We start from the raw sequence: 17,912 nt of genomic DNA on the forward strand, positions 1-17,912 counted from the left end.
GGGAGGCTTTTCTGACTGAAGAATCAAAATATGGTAATTTTATTTTAAAAATTGTTTTTTTGATACTTAATTATCAACACTACCAGCTCATACAAAACTAGAGCTAATATACCCCACTTTATGTTGGGTTGAATGGGATTACAATGCAGGGATATTTTGTATATCACTGGGGTTGTAAACAAAATGTTAATATTGTTATTAAACAGATACACCTTCTCAGACTATAGTTAGAGCAGATTTGAGGGTTTTATAAAGCAATATAGTTTCTAAAACTAGCAATTAAATCTTGAACAATTTTCTTAATGTAATGGTAAAGTTTATTTCATTTTTAACAACAATCAGGAACAAAATGTTTAAAATTTGCCGTTTAAAACATGCACATTCACAAAAGGTCAATGACACATAACACTGCATAGAATTGAATATTACTTGACTTTAATAACTATTTATAAAACAGTGCATTGAACATCGAGATAAACACACCTGAGAAAACTACTATAATCACAGATTCAATACTCTCCACTCATGCAGCTTCACAATTTCTACAGCAGTTTCAGCAGGAATGGTTTTTCATGGAGTTGAAAATACTATTTTATCTTTAATGCAAACTGCAATTTTCCATAGTAGCTGCCTTCCAAGGCTGCTTTTTTTAACCTAATAAACTTGAAAATGTGAAAAATGAAGCTTGAAGTAGTAAGACAAACAACAAACAGTATTTACTGCATTTATGGCTTCTAGTCTAGAACCATGAAACATAAAAATATATACTTTTAAATATTCTGCTCACATCTTTGCAAGAGCAGATTTACCTATGGAAAGTTGCTGTTAATTCAAAGTAAGCAAGTATGAAATCTAGCTTTTTTTTTTTTCCTACTTAAGGGAGATTTATTTGCTGAGAAGTTTTGTGAGCTTTATTAAGAAAAGTTCTTAGAGGCAAGCTAAACAAAAGTCTCAATTAAATTAGTTCAAATTTGTTTGTAAAATAATTTACTTATTAAAAAAAAGTTGTGTGGAGGACCAATTAATTTGTCCACTGAATATGAAATTCCAGGTAGGCCATGAGAGACTTTTATAAGGCAGAAATAAACATCAAGATTTACAGCAATAGCCATGCACTGGCCTAAGCCACTTTACATATTAATTCATGCAAACCATAAACCTATCAAAAACACAGCTGCTCTCATATAGAAAATAAATCAAGACGAAAAATGGAAAACATTTATTTCCTTTCCTTCAAAATTTAACTTACATTCCATTTTAATAGCTGTTGAAGGCTAATTAAAATGCAGCAAAGTATAACAGTTTCACAAGTGACTTCAATTATTTTAACGTGAGAAAAATCAGACTATGGTCTCTTTAAGAGGCATTATAGAAATGCTGATCATTAAAAAGCATTTATTAGGCACCGAACTGCATGGTGTTACATTAAATAATTTACAAAAAAGAATTCCATAGGTCTGGTTCATATGATGTGAATAGGGTGGGAATTTTCTCAATGAATTTTGTACATAATTATAGACTTATTTGGTAATATAAGTTTTAGAACCAGGAAACATCAAAGGGCAAACTGCACAAAAATAAACACCAATGATTATTTAGCTTTGTAATAACGATGACATTTTTAGAAATAAAAAATTGTGAATATGCAATCTAGTACTTTCAGAATGGCATTCGTTTCCTGAAAGAATATTTAAATGACAGATTATAAGTGCTGTACCGTACACAAAATGCAGAACTATCATGTGACTTTCATACTGGATATTTAGAATGCAGAATTGCAAAATTAAAATATAAAATGTTATGACCAGAATAAGTGTTGATTTCTTGAATTCATTTTTTCCCCTGGAAATTAAGAGGAATCGCTGAGTCCATTCAATGATCATACAATTCATGTAAATGGCTAAGACTGAATAGAATACACGATCACCTGACTTCATTAGAAAAAGCTTTCAATTAACTTTGCCACGTTGCTGAAGCAGGCTCACGTCAGACAGAGTGGCGTGTGGGAGGGTAGGCAGCACATATGTCATTTAAAATTTACTACATTCCTGAGAGACACCATTTTCCTGCTCATAATTTCTACCATACAGCATCTTTCTGGGTGGGAGATACCAATATATTTTTATATGAGTATGTAAAACATTTAGAAAGTTCATGCTCAATATCACTGTGTACTAGTTAACACTAAAGAAGCAACCTCTAGCTTTTCAGGGTGAAATGAATGAGGATTTTCTGCAGTAAGTAGTATTTTCCGAATTGTAAACACTGTAAAGCAACGGTGTTAGCGTTTGCCGGAGTTCCAACAAGGGACTTTTTAATCGAAGAGTGTCCCTTATTTCAGAAAATACAGGTTAAAAGTCACCTCAACTGTTTATTTTAATCCTGGTAAAACTCTGTTACTTCCCCCACCCAAGGTTAAAGAATCAGAGGGTTTTCTCTAATGAACACTACAAAGTCACTGCAATTGCAATGTTATCTTTTAAGTTGTACCAAGGTGGTCACTCCGTGCTGCCTACTCCCAACTCCCACCCAAGAAGCTAAGAGACTGACTTAATGTTGATAATTCAAAAATAGATCCATGGGACCAAAAGGCATAAATTAGTCATGTTTCAGATCATGATCCTCCATATGATTAACCATGAGTCTTCCACTCATGTTGAAGGGCTCCACAGAAACGATCCAGTTTCAGGATAAAAATAAAGCGTTTCGTTTAAGTCATAAAATTCAGTTCTATGACACTCATCACATTTTGATATTAAAGTTTTGGGGAAGGATGTCACCTATGAGGTGAGGGGAAATGGAAGCAGCCCTTTTCTGGAACTGCTATGAAGTGTTCCTCCAGGGGGATGTACCTCATTCTGCTTCTTTTTAAAAAATCCTTATTCGTTGTACTTGATTTTTGTTTTTCATTTTTTGTGGTTTGACCTCAACTCTCATCATGGAGGCCCAGAAAAGCTGCTCTGAATAGTGATTCAGTAGACAAAGACTGTGAAATCTGAATTTTGAACATGATCTTAGACCCTTACGCCTGTGGTCTTGTTAGATGTTTGAATTTATGATTTTCTTAATCTGATCCCCAAATGGGAAGGGTCTGGGGAGTGAAGTATGTCAACTCCTTGTCCCCTTTAAGTTCAAATTATGTATGTTATAACCTCTCTTATGTGTAGAAAATGTGGGAGGCATACAGGTAACTAAATAGCTAAAAATACAGAGAAGGAAATAATATATAGCTGAATTTTAAATCTAGATTGAGAAAAAGGACGAAAAAGATGGGAATTATTAAACTCAAGGAGTGATTTGAAAATCTCCTGTCTTCTCACTTGTAGTCGACTTATTTTTTTTTAAGAGGAAGTTGTACCAATTTTGCTGGTAAGTCCACTTAAAGGCAAACAGGCTTTTGAATACAAGGCAAAAAGTTTGCTTCAATCTCTGAGGTGTATCTGAAAGCTAGAATTCTTTTTATTTCCACATGAAAGCATTATGTTAAAAATAGTGTAGAAAACTGGTTGTCGTTTTTAAACAGCCCCTTCACCATTGATTGTTGGTGGCAAAATAGGCCTTTTCAGATGTCTTGGAAATGCTGAAAATAATTAAGCTGAACACACATTTTAAAGCATATTAACAAAAATCTACTTTTCTTTGTAAAGTTATAGGCTTGAGTACAATAGATGTGTTTAAAATGGGTAAAAGGTACTACTTATTTGTCCCAATTAGCAGTGTGTGACTAATTTTGGGAGCTGCTTGACTAGTGAACTGTGAAGTCATTCTCAGTCTTATGTACGGGGCAGTCACCATAACACTGGGCGTGCCATTGAGGACAGCAGGCATCTCGAGTGGGCAGTAATAGGGAAAACCAAAACACAGGACACAAGCTGAGTCTACGGACATTACAAAGGTCCATGCATTTATCCAACATGGTATTCCAAACACCTGGACAGAAGCATTGGGAATCTCACATAAATATGTAAGCGTATTTTTCTTAAAAGAGAAAACTGGAAGACAAAATGACATCAGTCTACAGCAGAAGCCAGGTTGTTAGAAAAATCTAAATGACAATGAAACCTCATTAGAAAGGATGGAGACATAAATACAGTTTTAAAAATCAGTATCATAAAGACAGTCACATACCATGTGTGCACTGCAACTTGAACAAATAGACAAGACGAACGAGAAAGAAGCATTTGTAAGGCTAAAGGTGCAACATCACAGATTTTAGTAGCAAATGCCTTGAAATACTCGTTTTTGCAAATCACTCTTAGATTTGTAAAGTCAGGCATGCAGATCTTACAGCAGAACTAGAGGTAAACCTTCTCTTAAATTTCTGGGCAAATGACTACTGAATGACAAAGACATTTATTAAACTTCTTTGGCAAACATTTATAGTGACAATTTTTGACACAAACACATTATTATTAATGTCTTGTTTAGAAATTTTGCTCAGTGAGTCGCTTCCTTAAGAAGGCTGGTTTTTCTCAGCATATTCTGAAATCTAAAATGGATATCAAGGAGTCCCTTTAACTTACTACCATTTTAGAGATTTGTAAAGGTCGGTCGCTTTGGGGTATATCCAAGACACTGATAGTTAGTGGCAGCCCCAGAGTAACAGCATAAGAATGCTGACCTATTCTCAGTTTAAGAAAACACTCTGGCAAGATACAAGGTCATTTTCCATTTCTGTTTACAAAGACTTAGTAAATACTTTAGAAAATCTGAAAGAGATGGTGTTACAGTGTAGTTGCACAGTGCTTATGTCTATACTATACATGAATCTGAATGTCAGTCAATGAGATGAGTTCAGATCCATTTCCCCTCCTTGGACCAGGCTGGAATTGGTCAGCAGATTCTGGTGAAGACCTGGGAGCTCCCCTTCGAGATGTGTCAGAGCTGGCCTCTCATCCCTCCCCCCGTCACCACTCATCGGGTCTCTGCTTTGTGGTATCATACGCTCTAATCACTTCAGACTGTGAGACGATTCCATTTTCATCTTGAGAGAAAGCATACCCGTCTGTAAGTTAAAGATAATATAGAAATGGTCATCTTGAAGTCGTTGGAAATCTCTGTTATTCTGAGTGTTGAGCGCTCATTTCCTAACTTGGGGAACTAATGCATCCCTCCCACCTTTAAAAGCATGAAGACACTAGTTTTTAATGTCTGTAAAAGGTATAGACTCAACTGCAAAATGAAGAGTGAGATGATGGTAGCTTAGATTCTAGGAGCTGTGTTCCCTAGACGAACAGATGCTCTCGGCCCCCCTCAATTCTCCCTTCAGCATCTCAAGTCCAGCCCCTCTAATGTCTGCTTCCTGACTAGCAGAGGGGTGGGGAGTGCAGTCAAGTGGGTGCGTGTATTCCATATAGATCAGGCGGATGAGAGGGAAGGAAGAATAAAAGCAAGGGAGAGGAGGAGATAAACACACACAACTTCGAATAGTGGAAGCGTGCTCTCCTTCCCTCAGAAGACATTATTCTGGGCGTTCAGCATCTACAAATAAACTCACTCATGCCCCAGCCTGGTCCAAGGGGGCTTGGGGATAAGAAATGACCTCCAAGGGAATCACATCTTTAGAAAAGGCCTCTTGAAGTATAAAGAGCAAAAGCATTAAACATGAGCATATATAAATGAAAATAAATTACATGTGGAAATAACATGAAACAAATGATATATTACTAACACACATACATTTACCACAGGGCTTTATATATTATATTCTTTTTTAGATCCTTGAAATGTTAAGAGGGTGCGATACCTAATAATCTCTTACAACTCTAAATATTCATAAATATTTTTGAAGGGGAAAATACATGTTTCAATTGTGCAATGTTTCACATACATGTCATTGCGTATGAAAGCTGAAAAGGCTCTTGCAAAGTTATTCAAGTAGGAAAGATAACAATACAGAGTGAGCTTTTAAGAGTTAAGATTTATTTCACTGGTTCTTTTTAAGACTTAAGGAAACAAGGGGCATGCCGGAATATTTTTCTTGAAGTGAAAGCAGCAAGATTTTCAAATGCTCTATCTCTTTTGCTGAAAGTGAGATGGCTGTGGTCAAAGGATTCTTTAAACATTTGCTATTTACATAACATGTTGCAAATGTGCAAAACTTGTTTTAGGTGTTAACTGTAAATAGTTAAATATCTCTAAAGTTAAAATACTGCTCTCAGATCCTATGAGGTAATGGCAGAGGATGTGTTTAAAAAATAGAACTCAAATACTTACGGAGCAGGTTTTGTTGCAATGATTCTGATGGGTACAAGTTCACGTGGTTCTTCTTAAAGACATTCTTGAGCAGTTGCGCCCTCTCCGTGAGGCTGCAGAACAGGTGCAAACGTGTGAAATGAATTATCAACTCGGTGGAGAACCCAGAGAGCCCACAGGACCACCAGAGAGAGTCAGACTGACACAAAAGATTGCTTGAGAAATCCGGAGTCTAGTGATTATTTCAACCCCATTTTCTCAGACAGCAAATGAGGTTTCAAGTACTGGATACTTTTGAGGCCATTTTTTCCCCCCCTGACAGCTAAGGAGAGTTTTGTCCCCAGTAGTCCAGTCAAAAGATTTCCCCACCTCCAGTTATATTTAAGTCAAATACAGACACAGAACCTGCACAATATAATTAATAAAAAATACAAACTCTACCAGTTGTGTTAGTGGCTTCTAAAATCTTGGAATTTAGATTTACTACATATAGCAAGCATGGCATTTTAGAATTAAAAAAATTAACCATTACTATACCTTTTTCCTACTTTGCACATATTCTGGTGTAAAATAATTTTTTTTAGTTATACAGAGAAATCTGAAAAATTATGCAAAGAAGAAATTTCACAGACTTTTTAATTAGAAAAATTCCATTACCACTCTAATATGGTAATGAAATGTGTTCCTTAATTTCATTTTAAAATAAAAAAGCTGTTTTCAGAAAATAATTTACTAGGTAAAGTGACAAGAAAAAACACATTTTCCAATAAACGTTTAGAAGAATCTTCTCTGCAGAAACAAACCCATGTAATTATGTAACTTCTAAAAGCAGAATGTAAGAAATAATGCATCTGTTTTTCTCCCCTGCACACAGAACAGTGTTTCACCCAGTAGGGAGTCAAATACTTGTCGGATAGATGAATTTGAGTAATAATTCCAAAGTGCACTTTTAAACATCATCAATCCTCCCAATCATGCCGTTTCTCCATTGGCTGATTTATAAAACTTTGCTTTGATATCAAACACATAACAAGCATGAAGAGCTAATAAATAATCCACATGTGTTGCAGCAAATGTTTATGCAATTTTGTTTTAATCACTGGAATTGACTCAGTGGACAAATTTCCATCTTTTAGTTTCCCCACTTTAAAGCTTTAGTTAACTGCTGTAAGTTATGTTAGTTCTGTATTTTGCCAATTTTTTTAGACCCCGAAAGGGAACAATGTTTATCATATGCAAAAAAAAGGATCATCTGCAAAATGAACTCATTGTAATTACACAAACATTTAGGCTTTTGCTGAAATAAAATATTTAGAAATGTTGACATCTGTAGTAGTCTTACACACATTTTTAAAAGTCTAGGGGTGTTAACTGCTATTTATTAGACATATTTTATTGTCACTGGGAATTAAGGCAAGAAAGCTAATTAATCTTAAAACTCCAGTGGTTTTGCAACAATTTGTAAAGCTTGTTTTTGCTAGTGAAATAAACAGATATGGGGAATGAGAAGGAGCCATTTTTACAGAGTGACTTTTCTTACTCTGCTCTTAAAATGATCTACCGTTACAGACCCGGGGACTCACAGGGACACTAAAATATGTAACCGCTTGGAGGAAGTCGGCAGCTTTAGCAGCAGGTGGTCTGATGTTGTTAGCAGAGCATCTTGGATGGGGTGCTTGGCAAGTCTCTGGTGTTTAAAACTGAAATGACTACAGAAGACTAGAGGACGGCAATGTATCATGCTAGAGCTTCTTCTTCCCAAAATACATTTTCCAGGTTTCGGGCTGGCCTTCCTGAATGCATGATACTTTAATACTATGACATGACACTTTAATATTACAATTATGGAAGCGATAAGAAGGCAGATGTGAGAATTGCCCCTTTCATATTATGGCAACCTAAATATATGAGATAATGTAATTTTGTTTTGTAACGGTTCATATAAGGCTAGTTTATCACTCAGCTGTTACATCAAGTTAATGTCTAGTGTTAAAAAAAAAAGCAGAAAAGTCTCTTTCTGGGGAAAGAAGCACACTACTGTGGAAAGAGCCTGGGCTTTGCAGTCTTACTTTGGTTTAATTCTGAGTCTGTTACTTATTAGCTGGGTCACCTTAGGCAACCTTTCTTGGACATCTCATGGAGAACAGGACAATTCCTAACCTCGGGCTGACAGGAGGATTCAGGGAGTTGTATAGCTTCAACCACAGTTACTGGTACTCAGGAACCACTCAACACTTAGAAGCACTAGTTCTTCCCACCCTTACCATCCCCCAGATCCCACGGAATTTATTATTTGAAAAACCCCAACTAGAACAGAGATCATCACGAAACAAAAGATACTCTGTGAGGCCCATTTCTGATGCCTTGGTTTATATTCAACATTACCTCAACAAGAAGTCTATTGCTGAACATGAGTTTTAACTTATAATGCCCCTCACTCCACTTCCTTAGGAAAACTACTAGGTTTTTTTGGTGTGTATTTTGCTTTTTGCCTTGGCTACGCTGGACCTCTTGATAGAACAAAAACTCCCTCCTCAGAATATAAATGCCGTTCATGGGAGGGTGCTTAATAAATAATAACTGATGATGATTTGTATCTCTCTAGTCCTATCCCACTTTTGGAGAACTACTCATCATTTCAAAGTTATGCAGTTTCTGTACCATCAAGGTTTATGGGTACTGATATCACTATCAAGCCACGTTATAAAATATACTGGTAACATGTTAATATTAATAGACATGTTAAAAGTTTAGTTTCTGTTGAACAGTTTAACACAGTGTGAGGAGAAAAAAAGACTCTAGGATGCCTTCTAACTAAAACCACATCTTATTCACAACTCTCGTTCAGTAGTTTTACTCAATTTGTAGGGTCTTTCATGTACATACCAAGCTATGTAAATTTTCGATTTATTTAATGCAATCACACAATTACCACTTACGTTATTTCCAAGCCTGTTAAAATGCTGCAACTTAGATATCTGATGAGGTGAGGTGGAAATATACCACGTTTTAAAATAAAATTTCATTTAGAAATACTAAAAAAAAACCCGTAAAAACTCATTTACTGTCCTGGAACATGTTGTCTTAAGGTATTTTCAGTTATCTTTGAAGAGTGGTCAATTTGCATTTGTTGTTTTATTGGGTTGCCAAGCTGTTTTCATTCATTCATGAAATGTTTTAGTGCATAGCATACGACAGCTGTCCTGTAGTAGGCAGTGGTGGTGGGGAGATGAACGATGAATATAAGAAGCCTAAGTAATCTCTGCTCTGGAGGAGGTATTTCATCGTTCTGTCACGTTTCTTTACAAATGTTGGATGGAACCCTTATCACAGGGATGAGAGTAGGCTGGGGGAAAACATTTGATATGTCCTCCTATCCTAATCACCTCCCCCCCGACCCCGCGCCTCTGCCCCAGCCTCAAAGAAATTTATGTAATCCTGATATAAAACCCAGGTGAAAATTGAAAAATATAGTTTCTTTTCTATTAGTTCTGGGGCAATGTTAAAATTGCTTTTCATTAAGATAAACAATACAGAGAAAAGCTGGGAGAGAACACCATCACCACCCCCATGACCAAATGATCTGACATCCATACTTCCCTACTGTCTTTTTTAAAGCTAAGGCTGTGGGCCACACAGTGGTGATGGACAAATTAATAAGGACTGACCTGAAGATCTTGGGCTAAAATTCTTATTTAGTAACGGCTGATGATGATATGCTGGCTAATGTCTACAGTTAGATACAAAAAATTATGAGACTCATTATTCATACTGCCTTACCATAAGATGCATTGCTTCACACACATGTGAAAGGTATCCAGTAATAACTGCCCTGTCTCTAATGAGCCCATTGTCCACAACCCCTTACTTTAAATCTTTGGGATTCTGAATTCACATTTTGTTTTGTTTTGTTTTAGAAAAAGTAATATGTTACACACAATGTGTAGATGTAATACTCCCAAGTGGCATCTTAGAGGCCCATATTCCAAAAATTAATATTCCTGCTATAAAATACAGGAATATTACATTGTAGAAAAATAAACACGATCAATGTCCTTATATTTATAGTACAAATTGTTTTGGTTTTTCCAGCAAATTTTGCTAGAAACCTATGGAAAAAATTGAATTTCAAAGCTTTTTGGACTTTGGGAATGAAGATGTTTCGGCTCCCTAGTGTTGGAGCAAAGAAAGTAAAAGTAAAAGCAAAGAACAGGATTTCACAGCTTAAAGTCATTTTCTTAACACACAAAAATAAGCCATGGCTACACAGTATTAGGAATAAGGTTTGGCTTTATTCTCCCAATTTTTTAGACTTAAACTGATTTCTACCATAACCCATGGCTCAAAAGCAATATACTTAAACGATGAAACATACTTTTTTCCTCAAAATTTCGATGTAAAATTAAAATATATCTAATTTGCTGGAAATTATGATAAGTGGCATACTATTTCTATAAAAAGGACTAATTCTTTTAACCAAGGCGTTCCAATTTTTGAAAATGAGTAGAGATGAGAAATAAATTCTTATAAATACTAATCTGGATACGGTTCTTACAAGTAAGTTATAGTTTCTCTGACACTCTTTCATTTTACATCTAGGTTGACTTCATAGTAGTGCTTAGTGAAGATTAAAAAAATTGGGATGATCAACCCGCAAGATCTTTCTTAAGAATTGCATCATTCTATGACAAAAAAAGTAAACAATCATTAACGCTAGGCGTTACTAGTTTGGGAAGTGTAACCTATATACTTCTATGTTCTTGTTATCACATTTTAATTTAATTACCCACAGGTCAACCCCACTACTCAACTATCCTTTCACCCACCCTTTCATTCGTTCGTTCATTCATTCCTTAGTTAACTCTCTTGGCCATACATTCACCCACTCAACAAATATTGACTGAGTGCTACTATGTTCCTGGCTCTGTGGCCGGTTCTGGGTTGTAGTTAAGACCAGGACAGAGGCCTCTCCTACAAGGAGCTCCGTCTAGTAGGGGAGACGAACAAGCATAGGGCGAACAAATACACTATATCATAATGCAATGAACGTAAAAACAGAAGAACAAACAAGATACAGAGATAGCAGAATAAGAATTGATTTTACCTGTGAAAAGCTGAGGGAATTGCATTTGGACTGGGTTTTGAAAGCTAGGAATTGGATTTACCCAGTCTGTAAGGGGTATCAGCTCTAGACAAGGAACAGCATGTGTGGAGACCGGGAGGCATAAAATAATGTGGTGTTTTGGCACTCAGGGAAGCCTGGTATCACTAGAATACACAGAATCACTATTTCTTCCTCTTTGAAAAATGCAGATGAAATTAGCTAGTTTTTTGAAATTTGACATGAGTCTTATTCTCCAAGGTTTCTGAAAGAGTTCTATCAATAAAATCTATCTGACAATTTCTAAACTGCCTTAGAATGTAGTTTGGTGTTAAGACTTTTCCAACCAGTTGCTACTTTTCCCCTTTCACAGATCTTTTTCTCCTCCTTCCTCTAGCTACCGTCTAGCAGGGAGACACCACGCCGCACTGACCATCGCCATCCTTCTCTTCACCGATTGGCAGCAACGGCAACACAGGGTCCCTACTGTACTAGGGGTTTTTGTCTGGGGTATTCAGCTAACATCTAACTTAGTCCTGAGTCCTTAAGAAAAGCTGAACAGCTGTTTTAGGCAAATGAGCTGAGCAGCAGCAGGAAATTTATCAGATGCATTTTCTTGGAGAAGCTGGCTGTCATTTACGGCGGAATTCACTTCTTTCCTTCTAGGTTCTCTGACTTATTTAATGTAAGGGACTACACACATCACAGACTCAGGTCTTTAGGACCCAGAGGTCAGAGGTCATCACATGGAACCCTCAGCCTGACTTATGAATTGTTGAAGTCACCGATATACTATAAACGATGGAAAACCAGTATCACATGGAGGGGCTTAACGTAGGTTTTATTAACATACAAATAGAAATTTACTAAGGGTAGTAACAATGCTATCAGTAGACTTTCCCTAATAATTGTGAATAAATATTTTGGTTCACAATTTTGTGAGCTAGAACTCTTACCACATCCTTTTTACAGCTAGAGTGAAAGAGGGAAAAAACATTTACTGAGGAACTAGTTATGAAAGGCAATAGAATAGATGTTGACTTGGAGGTGAAGGGAAGAGATGAGGAGAAGGTGGAGGGAGGAGTAGCTACACCTGTAACCGCAGAGGTAGCAGCCCATCAGGTACACAGGGACACCGACTCGGAGAGGCTACGAACTGTCATGTTAGCGGCAGGCTAGTTTTGCTGCCATCCTACGTTCTTGAAAAGCAGCAGCAGGAGGCAGAATAGTGTGCATGGTTAGCAACAGGGTTTCTAGAATCAACTGACATGGGCTCAAGGCCCAGCGTGGTCACTTCTGACCTTGAGAACCTGGTCTGTCTAAGCCCCGGTTTCCTCATCTGGAAAAACTGGGGATGATGGATTTGTACAGGGTCGTTGCAGGAGTGTAATGCAATAGTACCTGTGAAGTGAGGAGTGCAGCACCCAGCACGTGGTGCACGCCCCACAGATGCCAGTGCTGTTATTTTTAAGAGAGGCACAGACTGGTGTGTGACGTGCTCCTTCGGCCTAATGAGAGCACGAGAGGGCTGGAAGCCAAGGTCTCAGCCTGAGTTCCCAGTCTGACACTCCACTGTGTCAAATTGACTAACAACAGTGAACCACGATGAAGGTGACACAGACCAGGGCAAAACGTTTCCTATGGTTGAGACAAAACTTTAGCTCACTTTAGTGTGATGAAAGACAGAAAGAATAAATTCCTCGTATTTTCTTCATAATTGTGGTGTATCACAGAGTGCTTTCATATAAGTTTAAATTCTTTTCTATAACGTTTTGTGAAATTTAGTCAATTCAATTAGCTTTCTAACCTTGCTTTTTTGCGGGGCGGGGGGCGGTAAGGAGGACTTGGAAGACATAACTGACTTCATATATGACAGACATACGCCCAGGTCAGTTCCTAACAATGTACTGAACCACAAAGGTAACTGTGGGAGAGCTGACTTTATGTCAAGCTCTGATTTTGACTATATTCTACTGTGTTATTTTTTTTCTTTTTCAGTTTAATAATAAACACTATTTGTACCTACCATTTATTGAGTGCTCATTAAGCACCAGATGGCAAGCCACCTGCTTTATCCACAGTATTTTATGCAATTCTCACAACTGGCCATGAGGGAGGTATTATCACTCCCATTGTATAGATGAGAAAATTGAGGCTCAGCAGCACTAAGCAACTTGGCTAAGGTCACCTGCAGCTTAGTGAAGAAAGATGTGATCTGAATCTGCATCTCTCTGACTGCAAAATTTGTCAGTGACACTGCTAGCTCCACGTTAACAGATAAACACGTTTAACTGCTTATTTCCAACCACTAGCAAAAGACATTTAAAGTTCACTTGGAAAAGAACATATTCAGGGCATATTTTACCTTTTCCCAAGCACAACTGCTCCTGGGTCTTGAGATTTTGCCTCCAGCTCCTGAACTTCATCCACTAATGTTTTAAAAGCAGTCCTCTTGATACTGCAAAAAAAAAAAAGGGTAGAAGTATTCGTGTGAAGATTTAAGACTTTATGAAACTAGTTTTGATCATGCTGCTACTAAGTACAACAGTAACCAGTGTACAAGCAATTTTTCCATAGAATCTAAAAAACTACAGTAGGGACTTCCCTGGTGGCGCAGTGGTTAAGAATCTGCCTGCCAATGCAGGGGACATGGGTTCGAGCCCTGGTCTGGGAAGATCCCACTTGCCGCGCAGCAACTAAGCCCGTGTGCCACAACTGAGCCTGCACACTAGAGCCCGTGTGCCACAACTACTGAAGCCCGCGAACCTAAAGGCTGTGCTCCACAATAAGAGAAGCCAATGCAATGAGAAGCCTGCGCACTGCAACGAAGAGTAGCCCCCGCTCGCTGCAACTAGAGAAAGCCCGCGACCCCAACACAGCCAAAAATAAATAAATAAATTTATTAAAAAAAAAAAAGACTACAGTAATTCTGGGCATTAATATAATTATAGAAACAATAGTCATAAAATAAATCGTTTACATTTACAATATTAAAACTCTCAGTTATTAAATAAGCATCACATTAACATTAATGATATCTTTTTTGTGGGAAGAGAGGACACTTTAAAACTTATAATCCTTGAGAAAGATTAGTAAAGTTGTAGTTTCTTCTATTCTGTTTTATGCATGTTTAGAATCAGGCAAGCAAAAATTCCCTTTCACAACTACTGTTCACTAAAAATTTATATATATATGTATTTGGAGGTAAAAGAATTTTTTCTTCTACCTTGAACGGGTTTTTCAGGCTGATTAACAAAAATGTTAATTGAAGCTACCTGCTTTACTTCTGTTCGCTCTTTTAAACTAACTTAGTTTTCTAATTCTTCAATCACTCCTTTCTTCTTTATGTAGAATTAATATTACTAATTCCTATTCTGTAAGCTCTACACTAGAGTTAATGTTACAACGAGAGAAATCTGAGGATTAATATGCATCTGTGTTGTTAATGACATAACTGAGCATTATACTTACACTTTGTACACCACGTCAAGAAGCAAAGATGCCACAGGGATAAATAACAGGCCTGTCCAAAAGACTCCGGAACTGAACAACATGGCTGCCTGAGTAAAAGCATCAGAAACAGTATTACTTTAAAAACCAAGAAACACATCATTCATGTTTAGTTTTCGTATGATTTCAAGTAAAATAATTTTAAGAATCTCATTCTGCAAGAGAGTACACAATAACTCTGAATTCACACTTGTGAAATATTTGGAATTAAAAGCCAAATGTATTAAAACATGCATTTTCTACATTTCTTTTTTTCCTTCAAGTAGCTAATACAACAAAGTTTTATCATGTGGCAAATCTTTTCATAGTTTTATGTGAAATTTTTATTACTGTGATCAAAACAATGGAGTAATAAACTTTGACCTTCTTTTATAACTTAGAATATAAAAATTTATCTTTTTGAGCAAACTTCAAACATACACTGGATTAAATTCTCTTATAATACAACATGGAAAATCAATCCTAATTAAAAGCTACATTTACTATTGCTGGCACATAAAAATTTGCTTTTCTAAAATATTGCATGATACTAAAAGATCATCCAGATAAATCATGAATACAGTATAAACAAATTAATTAAGGAATCTATGAAAAATAACAATTTGATATTAGATAGGAATAATATTAATTTTTGTTCAAAGATTTACATAACTTGTTTCGGTGCATCCTGTTATTGCTAAAGTCAAGCCAAATGTTTAGTATGTAAAACCCAAATAAAAATGTATTAAAATAACTTTAAGCATTCCTTTGTATTAAATCCCAAATTGCTATATCAGAGCCTTTGGGGTTGCAAAGAAAATGATTCTATAATAAAAATCAACAAATTCTATTAGTTATTTGCGATTATAATAAAAAAAAATCCCTTTATAATGTAATTAGATTACTAGAGCTTAAAAGGGATAGTGTCATATAATAAAACCAAAAGGGATATTTTGCTTCACTTCGAGTCTATTTGTTTATCAAGAATAAATTTGCAGTACCTATTTAAATCCATAGACGTATTGTTATAACTCCATTCTGAAGTAGCCAACCAACGCACACACATTTACATCCCATTAAAACTCACGCAAGAAATTTTTTTTTTTAACCAGGTCAGGAATTAAAAATGATTTAGAGTTTAATTCGTATAGGCAGGTTCACAATTACACATAAACAGTCCTAATCAATCAATCCTTATCAAATACAAAGATTACTAATTTTAAGTTGTGTTTCAGATTACCTATTCATTTTGACTCTCAACTGGAGACCAGGAGCTGCTGTTTAAAATTTTTTCTACATTAACACAAGCTTATTGATACGGACTCTTGGTACAAGGATACTCAGGTTTCCCTCTATCTAGGCTGACACAGCTCTGAACACAACGTTAAAATAAGAACATGCTATTACCCAAAATTTCAGAAAGTAAATGTTGCCACGTGGATTCAATGGAATAGCACCCACATTGTAGATACCACCAAGACGAAAGATATTCACATAAAAGTCATTTTATTTTATAAGCAAAACATGATCTTCGACATGCTTGCTGACATCCTCAATAGTGAAAACCAACAATAACTGTGTAATAGGAAATGTCCATCAAGTCAGTGGGTTTTGTTTAGTTGGAAGGAAGCTTTTGAGTTAGGTAATGACTGCAAAATGGCACATTTCTTTTTCCTTCTACGGGAAAAAGGTAAGATGAGATTCTAAGTCATGTAACTGAAAATGCCTCTTTTACTTGGCTTAATTTTATAATCTCTTTTAATTTTGGGGCAAGAGAAGAAAGATTTATTCTCGCCTTTGCCACCCTGTATTAAATGTCCACTGGTGGTGAAGGAGGCCGCTAATTCTGACCATTGTAATGTTAACTATGACGGGGAGACTGGCGCCCACTATTCAGTCCACCAGCCTTTGGCTTTGCAAATGAACGCCATGCATTGAAGGGAAAGAAGTTTTTCTGCGTCATATCTGAAAGCCTGTCAGATTTTTTTTTCTTTTGCAGAGTTAATCCAAACCTAAAAGATTTAAAGCCGACATTCGCATTAAAGACAGAGAGCCTCTTTGTATTTTTTGGATGAAGAAGGGGGGGGAAATAAAATCCCACAGAGGTATTTCCTTCCTTTCTGTACAAGAAAGCTCCCCCTCACTCTGTAGAGACCATTTTTGTCTCTAACTTTTCACATCTCTCCACTCGCAGGCAGGTCGGCTGGGAAAAGACGCCCTATTCCGCAGACAATGGGGGTGGGGGGTCAGGAGCCGCCTGTTCGGGGCCGGGCTTGCGCTCCCTCCGCCAGCGGCTGGCAAGTCGCTCCTAACATGGGAGATTGGGGGGCCACGCCAAGCAGCCCCGATGCCCCTCCTCGAGGCCCTTTGAAACCAAATGGAATCTGCCACAAAAGTGCCTCCCGGGGGACTTGAGAAAGGATCAGCCCAGGGAGCTGCAAAGCCAGTACACTTGAGGGCACAGGTCCCGCTCCGGGAACAAACAATTGCTTGTCTGCAGAGCGATGCTGTCTCAGCATCGGGCCACGCGGGCTTCAAAAATGAACCATCACTGCCTGAAAACGCAAGCTGCGGCAGAGGAATGAGGAATTGTTTTGAAATTTCCCTGTGAACTTGCAGAGAAAGAACGTTTGAGAAAATCCTAGCTCACGTGCAGTTAGCTAAGGCGAGGGGCTTGAGCAGATAAGAGGGCTTACCTTCTGACCCACAGTGAGGTGACCCCTTGGTACCCACGTTCCCACACAGAGAGGAACACTTACTTTTTCACCTGCAGTGTCTCCCATGTTCAGTCTTGGAGGAGAGAATTTCGATGTGCTACCTGCCTACAAACTTTCAGCAATGCACTTTTTAAGTCTGTCCCTCCTTTTACCCTATAAATGTCCAAGTGGGGAACTAGGATGCTGATTCTTCGCTTAAGTACAGACACTATCTAAATAAGAAGGCTCCCTGGGGAGTCCTAAAACTATATCCGCGGACCCCAACTAGAGCAGGGCTGGTGATAAACAGCCCTGGAAGTGGTGGTGGCTCTGCCTGTCCCAGCTCTCAGAGATGGAGGGAGTAACTTCGGGGTCTCTGCTTCCTCAGCTGTAAAGTGGATTGTAAGAATTAAACCAATAATGTTTATAAA

At 37.4% G+C, this 17,912-nt stretch overlaps 1 protein-coding gene across 4 annotated transcripts in view; it reads right to left on the bottom strand.

The window, feature by feature from the left end:
* Positions 1-418: 418 nt before the first annotated feature.
* ATP8A1 (ATPase phospholipid transporting 8A1) overlaps positions 419-17,912 on the bottom strand; it is a 237,352-nt gene continuing 219,858 nt past the window's right edge. For all 4 annotated transcript variants that reach the window (XM_070045570.1, XM_060299279.1, XM_030881147.2 and 1 more), the window contains 4 exons: positions 14,768-14,856; positions 13,662-13,754; positions 6,217-6,308; positions 419-5,005 (listed from right to left, as the gene is read on the bottom strand). In XM_070045570.1, coding sequence (XP_069901671.1) covers positions 4,908-5,005; positions 6,217-6,308; positions 13,662-13,754; positions 14,768-14,856 — 372 coding nt within the window. In that variant the 3' untranslated portion in view covers positions 419-4,907. The remainder of the gene's footprint in view (positions 5,006-6,216; positions 6,309-13,661; positions 13,755-14,767; positions 14,857-17,912) is intronic.

The sequence above is a fragment of the Globicephala melas genome, chromosome 5 (assembly GCF_963455315.2).
Source record: "Globicephala melas chromosome 5, mGloMel1.2, whole genome shotgun sequence".
NCBI classification, from domain to species: Eukaryota; Metazoa; Chordata; class Mammalia; order Artiodactyla; family Delphinidae; genus Globicephala; species Globicephala melas.